Raw genomic sequence first — 8,099 nt, 5'->3', positions numbered from 1 at the left:
TAAGTTGGGATGCGTGTGTCGTAACGCAATAAAAGTGTTTCGAAACGAAATGAATCACAGAAAATGCGTTACCGAACGATACGACAGACGTGACTTGACCACCTTGTGTTAATAACATCCATTGTGTGAGACTAGCCACCTTGTGTTAATAACATCCATTGTGTGAGACTGGCCACCTTGTGTTAATAACATCCATTGTGTGAGACTGGCCACCTTGTGTCAATTAGATCCATTGTGTGAGACTGACCACCTTGTGTTAATTAGATCCATTGTGTGAGACTGACCATCTTGTGTTGATAACATTCTCTGTGTGAGACGACCATCTTGTGTTGATAACATTCTCTGTGTGAGACGACCATCTTGTGTTGATAACATTCTCTGTGTGAGACGACCAGGGCTACGAACGTGCTTATGAAGGGTGGTTTCCATTAAGACCAGGAAATATGAATAGTGTGTGTCGTTGTAGACGATTAGCGTTGTGATGTGCATATATCCTCTGTATATTGAAAAGAACGACCTTCTTTGAATCAGGTTTTTTTTAAGACTTAGTGGGTGGTTTTTTTTGTCTGGAACAAAGTGTGTGTTGTGCTAACGGAACGTTTTCTAGCACAAAGTGTGCGTTGTGCTGACGGAACAAAGGAAGCCAGACAGAGCTCACGCACCTAAAGTGAGTGTGTTTTCAAAAAGGGGAACGGCAGTTAGTGTTAGGTGTTTACATACAAGGAACCGCAAATAGACTATCACAATCTTCATAAACTGAGTCGTATCAGTATTGTCAGAACTGGGAAAGTCGGTGTGTATAGAACCTTAACGCTAGTCGCAGGATCTCTGGTATCAACCGAGTGACAGAAAAGCATTCTTCAAGCCTGGTTACACAACAGAGTGCCTCTAGAACTGACATCTGAGAACTTCCAAAGGATTGACGTGCGGTGTTCTGTATACGCTAACATTAACAAGGGGTGCCTGAAGACCTTGATCGTCAAGATGAGTCGACGAGTGTGCAGCAAAAAAGGAACCTCCCTTCTGTGGACTTTACTGGAGTGTGTCTTCTTCTCCGGAATCGTGCTGGGCTGGTCTTGGCTGTCTCTCATCTTCAGGGCTGACCATTTCCTGCTGCAGGGCTGCAACGTCACTGACTTGACCCTTGACCCCTTCAAGGCGTCGCGTGTCCCCTCCACCACCCCGTCTCCTCCCCCGCCCCTCTACAAACTGATGAAGAGGCCGTGCAGAAAGAAGGGCGTGGATCGTTCTAGAGATGAGAACGTCGTGAGAGTTGCCAGGCACACTCCAATCCTGGGATTCCTTCACCAGGGCTCTGTCCACAGCGTGGGAGACACTTCTGGGGGTTATCTCTCCGGGGACGACTGGGCGGGGACTGGCAGGGGATCTCCAGGCAGCGTGTTCTCCAGGGAAGGTTCTGCTGCTGTCCCCGGGGAGAACTCTGTGAATGTGTTATCAAGCGGAGGTCCTGGCAGCAAATCCAGAGAAGCGTATCTTAACGTCATCGTTGACCGAGACCATCGAAGAGTAAACAGAGACCTCCCTCTGGCGTTCCCGTTAGAAAAGGAAAATCACACAAACGAGACTTCAGGAGAGAGTGATGGGGGAGATCGGGAGGAGGGGGAGGAGGAGGAGGAGGAGGAGGAAGGGCTGTGCATGGAGCAGCGAGAGATTCTGCGCCTGTTGCTTGCTGTGGCGGCCGTGTTGCGAGACCTGTTCGTTCTGCCCATAGGAGCGTTCTTCGACAAGTTCGGCACCACTCGTACCAGGCTCATCAGTGTGTAAGTACTGCTAGTGCACTCATTGTCTTATACGTTATTACACCCCCGGTATAGGGGTGTGTATAGGATTCGGTCGATGTGTTTGTTTGTTTGTTTGTGTTCGCATATAGATCTCAAGAATGAACGGACCGATCGTCACCAAACTTGGTGAACAGGTTCTATACATTCCTGAGACGGTCCTTACAAAAATTGGGACCAGTCAAACACACGGTTAGGGAGTTATTGGTGGATTAAAATTATACAAGGACTTATAGAGGGACATCTTAATGGTCAAAGGGAAATAACCATTCTCACTCAGTCACTGCCACCAACTGAGAAGGTTATTTCCCTTTGACGGGGGTGTTTTTCCTACCTCGGAGGAATTTCTTGTTTGTTTTGTTAACCAAAATACAACATTGTACACACATCTCGACTGTCAGTTTTCCTCAGAGACCGCCACAGCGATCGAGGTGAACAATACCTGTCGAGATCTATGTAAAATGTCATATTTTGGTCAACAATACAAATACCATTCATGTATCGATTTATTTCAGTTAGAATAGCTTTTCATTTTTAGGAATTCTCAAGATTAAACGTGTTGCACACAAACATGTCTCAGCTGTCAGCCTATTATGACTTTTAGTCGGAATCGATTCTTTTTTTTTCTCCAATTTTCAGAACATTTTCAACATAGCAATTTACTAAATATCATGGTCTGTTTGTAAAACTAAGTGTGTACGGTAGGCGGCAAAAGAAACGGAACTCATTCGCGCCCACTGCTGCATGTGATTTTTTGTCATTTTCAAATTGTAGTAAAATATCAACCAGATAAGGTACATCAAAACGAAAAACAGATTCGTGGAGGAAATTGTACTGGCTGTACGATTAGTGGATATTATTTAACCGTGTTCTTGTTTTACCTTTTCATAAATTGTGTTTTACAGGGTAGGGGTCATGCAAGTCGTGATTGCAAGCGAATGTGTTACTTCGACACGCTACAAAATTCGTAAACATTTTTATATTTTTCAACCAGGTAAACACAGTTATGGAGGAAATCCATCTCTCAATATAATCATTTAATTTTGAATTATTCGCAAAAGGGTAACATAATCACAAAAATGAACATAAATCACTTAGACGGTGTTAAAAAGGGTTGTTCGGGAAAAGCTCCTTCGCGGGATATCGACGTAAATAATAATTTCTACTTAAACCAGATGCTATTTGTGACCAAGTGTTTGTTCTACACGAACATACTATAACTAGAAAAATAAATCCTGCGCTTTTTTGTTGTTGTTTTTTTTAACAATGAACTGTTAGAACTGTGATTCGTATGAAAGTACTATGAAGCCAAACGCATACGTCCCCCCCCCCCCCCCCCTTAACACATCCATACACACTTACACATAAAGATAGAGCATAACAAACTCTTTAGAAAAATGTAAAAATATGAAAATCTTGCAAAGGTGACATGCGACTCATTTCGTGGTGGAGGGTCACAAATATGTTTCTTCTTAATAAATCATCTGCGAACTGTGTTCCAGTTTGTTCTTGGTGTTATATTAATTGTATTGTGGGTCGTCGTCGTGCTGTTTGTTGTGGCGACTTAAGTATCTCATCATGGCGTATCGGTCCGTTACTCTGACGTACATCGAGAATACTGAAGTGCCAACACTTGCGTCGTACCAAAGGCAGACATAAATAATGTTTATAATTTCATATCTGAGAAACAAAGGGTAGTAATTAAGCGCTCTCGCTGCATACAATATGTGCAGTAGAGTAATTGAGAGTTAGGCGGAACTTATTTCCTGGCGCCTGAGAGAAAAACAAGCTTTACAATGAACAAGCGATTTTCATCCTCAAAAATGCGATATTTAAATGTGTCTGGCTATAACTGAGTTATGCTTTCTGGTTCGTTGCAAGGGATGTTGGTTACGGCCAATATATGTTCTAGCCCAGTTGGTGTTAAATCCTCGAAAAGTGGATGTAAATCATCGTTTTAACGACACTGTGATGTCTTAAGTATAAACGCACATATGAACTGGGTAGGAAAAGTGTCGATGGTGAAACAGAACATGGACATTATCGTCACGCTCATAAGATAATTGTCTATGTCCTTTTTTGATGTTTTGAGAAAAACGCAAAAAGACTTCTTTGGTTTTTGAACAATCTGCATATCTCATTTTAGCTATAAGTTGCAAACTGCCTATCTCGAGCTGTTACCACGGTATAAACGTGAGATAAAAAGCTGACAGCAACATTTTCAATCAGTAAAACTGCATAACAACCCACACAGAGCTTTTGCATACCGTCACATTCTCAAAACAAGTCTTCCGGTATCATTAGTGCCTAACTCAAGAAACGAGATCGGCAGTTTTGCTCACGTTACCGTGGCAATGGTTTCCGATGGTCTGAGAGTTTGTACTTTCTAACACATGATAGATACCCTTCCAGTAGCTTCCCCTGTAGTGTCACTACAGAAATGCCTAACACTGAGATAGGTATTTTTCTTATGAGCGTGACGTTGTGTTGGCTGCATTGGGTGGGGAGATCAACACGGAGTGAGATGTGGTTGGGATCAACGATAATACTCCCATGTCCATTCTCAAAAAACATTCCTTACGGTTATCAACCAATTTCATCTCTTTGTAGTTTGATTTCTGAATTTGAAAGCGGTTTTTTTGTGTGTATGTTCTGTGTATGTTGGTGCGTGTGTAATACCAGTGAGGTATTTCTGCTTTCAGTCTTATTCTGGCGACGGGGACACTGCTGATGACATTCACAAACAGATGTAAGCTTTGTTGGTTTGTTTGTTTAACTTTTCTTGTTGAAATGTGTTATTTCCTTCAATTCCTCTCGAACCTAATTTATCTTGACTAACTTTCTCTTTGTCAACACATTTTCGTTGTTTGTTTGCTAGGCAGTTTTTTTTATATTAAACTATTTCTTTATGTTATCTGTTCTTTCTTTTTACATTTAGTCAAGTTTTGACTAAATGTTTTAACATAGAGGGGGAATCGAGACGAGGGTCGTGGTGTATGTGTGTGTGTGTGTGTCTGTCTGTCTGTCTGTGCGTGTGTGTGTGTGTGTGTGTGTAGAGCGATTCAGACTAAACTACTGGACCGATCTTTATGAAATTTGACATGAGAGTTCCTGGGAATGATACCCCCGGATATTTTTTGTCATTTTTTCGATAAATGTCTTTGATGACGTCATATCCGGCTTTTTGTAAAAGTTGAGGCGGCACTGTCACACCCTCATTTTTCAATCAAATTGATTGCAATTTTGGCCAAGCAATCTTCGACAAAGGCCGGACTTTGGTATTGCATTTCAGCTTGTTGGCTCAAAAATTAATTAATGACTTTGGTCATTAAAACTCTGAAAATTGTATAAAAAAAATGTTTTTATAAAACGATCCAAATTTACGTTCATCTTATTCTTCATCATTTCCTGATTCCAAAAACATATAAATATGTTATATTTGGATTAAAAACAAGCTCTGAAAGTTAAAACGAAAAGAGGTACAGAAAAGCGTGCTATCCTTCTCAGCGCAACTACTACCCCGCTCTTCTTGTCAATTTCACTGCCTTTGCCACGAGCGGTGGACTGACGATGCTACGAGTATACGGTCTTGCTGAAAAATTGCAGTGCGTTCAGTTTCATTCTGCGAGTTCGACAGCTTGACTAAATGTTGTATTTTCGCCTTACGCGACTTGTTTGTATTGATTGTGAAGGAAACAATTTAGTAGGTTATGTTTGGGTTGTGTTGAGAGACTGCTCTATAACTTGTTTTCAGATTCATCTTTGAGCTGATATACTGGTAAAAATGATGTCGCATTACTAAACTTAGTACGTACTAAACCCTACCCTATGTCATCTGGCGATATTATTACTTTTTATTTACTGTGCAAATTGTCGGCGTGTTTCCTGGTTGCATTGCTTTATGATACGAGTTTTGCTTTGCACGGTGATGTCACGACATGAAAGACTCGAACCGTTAGTTACGAAATAAAACCTGGACAGAGAGAGACAGAGAGAGAAAGACAGAGAGAGAGAGTGAAAAAGATAGACAGAAAGTGAGAGGGAGAAAGAGAGAGAGAGAGAGAGAGAGAGAGAGAGAGAGAGAGAGAGAGAGAGAGAGAGAGAGAGAGAGAGAAAGACAGACAGAGAGAACTTTGAACTTTGAACTTTTGAACAGGCTTTTACCTGAGATAAACACCAGAGCAAACCACCATAGAATCTGCCTAGTGTCTACACTATAACAAGAGTATCCTTCAGGTTGAAAGCACATACAACATCAACACAATGAACAACATCAACAAAATGAACAACATCAACACAATGACTGCTTCCTGACCTGATTGGAAATCTTCTGTTTCATCCATTTCGCAGATTACCGTAGGTTTCAGATATGATATTCATTCACGACAACATTCCTACTCCACCAGGAAACTCAGCCAGGTGATGTCAGAATAGAATCAGTGTCCGAAGTCTTTTCTCTAAACGAGCGAAAACATAGAACGGAATTCATAACGAATATACCATCACTTACCATGGCTTAAATGTAAAATTGTGCACAATGACTGGCTGCTATATGGGAGTGATAGTTCATCTAATCATTGACCTGTCCAGGCCTGGGATCACAAGTCCAGTGCTCTAACACCTGAGCTACCCGGGCCCCCGTGTTATTTGTAAGAGGATGAAGTTGTTTTTCTTTGTGTTGACTGGGCTGGACTTCACTTGTCAAGACTCAAATCAAATGGGCCGACCCGACCCCACCACCCACCACCCACCACCCACCACGTACCTCCTCGTCTGCCCCCCCCCCCCCCTCCCCCAGAGTGTTGTACTGGATATGATCGTGTCTTGGTTGGGAGGGTTCTACATATTTGTCTTTCTGCTTATTAGACATAAGATACTTTATTGTCCATACAATTAAACAGTGGGTGGGCAAGTGTGGTTCATCTGTTGTTGGTGTAACCCCCGGCATTACGCCTCACCTTGTCTCTACCTGTGCCAGATGTCCCCTGGCTGATGCTACCCGCCCTCGCGCTGACCGGGGTGGCAGGGGTGGGGGTGCTGCTGACCAACGTCCAGATCGCCAACCTGTTCGGCCGACGTCGTCACGTGATCATGTCTCTGTACTGCGGGGCGTCTCTCTCCTCGGGATTCATCACCTACATGATGCAGGTACGTGGCTGCCGCTAGGGTACGTTATCTTGGAAAAATATGATTGATAGTTGGTCATTAATAATTGATAAATGTAACTTTTGTGCTCCGCCCTGATATGGCCCTTCGTGGTCGGCTGGGCGTTAAGCAAACAAACAAACAAACAAACTTTTGTGCTACGATAAATAAAAAATATATAAAGTGGAAATCGTTCAAAGTTTGCTTCAGTTCATTCGGAATATTTATCGTTTGGCATAACTTCCGTCTTGACATCTTCCTTAGTGCCTAGTATTGTGATAGACTGATGAATTACCTGCCTAAAACAGCTTGACTGTTGCTTGTTTTGTTGTCCTCCAAAAGCGGCGTACGGCTGCCGAAATGGCGGGGTAAAAACGGTCATACACGTAAAAATCCACTCGTGCGAAAACACGAGTGTACGTGGGAGTTTCAGCCCATGAACGCAGAAGAAGAAAAAGAAGAAGAAGCACGTTTCGTTGTTGTGTGTTACAGCTGTCTCAGACCCTAGGAGTGGACCGCCAGTCGTCCTTCATGTTCCTGACGATCGGTCTGGTGCCCATGCTGGTGTCCACCGTGGCCTTCCTGCCCAAGACGCGCATCCCCTGGCCCCTCCCCGCTCACTACGGCAAGCGCCGCAACCAGTCGCTGGACGAGAACTTGCTACGTAAGCAGAGGGCGTGGCAGAGACGACTGTCGGGTAATGCGCACAGTGATGGGCGGTGTCTCCCGTGTGTCAATCAACACTGATTGACAGTGGTGTCGTCACCCCACAGTGCTGTCTCTGGTGTCGGGCTTACGGTCTGCTCTTGAATATCAATATGTATGATGTGCGTTGTCCTTTTCTCTTGTCTTGCAACGTCAGTGGCCAGTCAAGGGCTCGCCTATGACGTCACATGACGTCACAAGTGCTTTGCTAGGCTTGACGAAGATGTTGATTATTGTGAGCCTGGCTGTTTGACACTGTGCTTTCTTTATTCTGTCAGAGGAATCAACCCACGAATAGAAATGTTAAAGTCCCATGACCTAAAGTATAAATTTCACATGGTAGAAAGAATGTTTGAAATGATACATTTCGTTTGGTCCAACTGGCCCGTGAAAACCGTGTTGGTGCCATGTCAAGGACTCGTCCTCTGTTAAGATTTTGTTGTTAAGAGA

At 43.1% G+C, this 8,099-nt stretch overlaps 1 protein-coding gene across 1 annotated transcript in view; it reads left to right on the top strand.

Annotated features, from left to right (window-relative positions):
• The first annotated feature begins 376 nt into the window (after positions 1 to 376).
• LOC138977317 (uncharacterized) overlaps positions 377 to 8,099 on the top strand; it is a 25,866-nt gene continuing 18,143 nt past the window's right edge. Inside the window, exons 1-4 of the mRNA XM_070350216.1 lie at positions 377 to 1,781; positions 4,502 to 4,548; positions 6,778 to 6,947; positions 7,437 to 7,688. Coding sequence (XP_070206317.1) covers positions 985 to 1,781; positions 4,502 to 4,548; positions 6,778 to 6,947; positions 7,437 to 7,688 — 1,266 coding nt within the window. The 5' untranslated portion in view covers positions 377 to 984. The remainder of the gene's footprint in view (positions 1,782 to 4,501; positions 4,549 to 6,777; positions 6,948 to 7,436; positions 7,689 to 8,099) is intronic.

Source organism: Littorina saxatilis, linkage group LG9, assembly GCF_037325665.1.
Source record: "Littorina saxatilis isolate snail1 linkage group LG9, US_GU_Lsax_2.0, whole genome shotgun sequence".
Taxonomy (NCBI): Eukaryota; Metazoa; Mollusca; class Gastropoda; order Littorinimorpha; family Littorinidae; genus Littorina; species Littorina saxatilis.
Note: the sequence above shows the minus strand (reverse complement) of the source record. Positions and strands in the feature narration are given on the sequence as shown.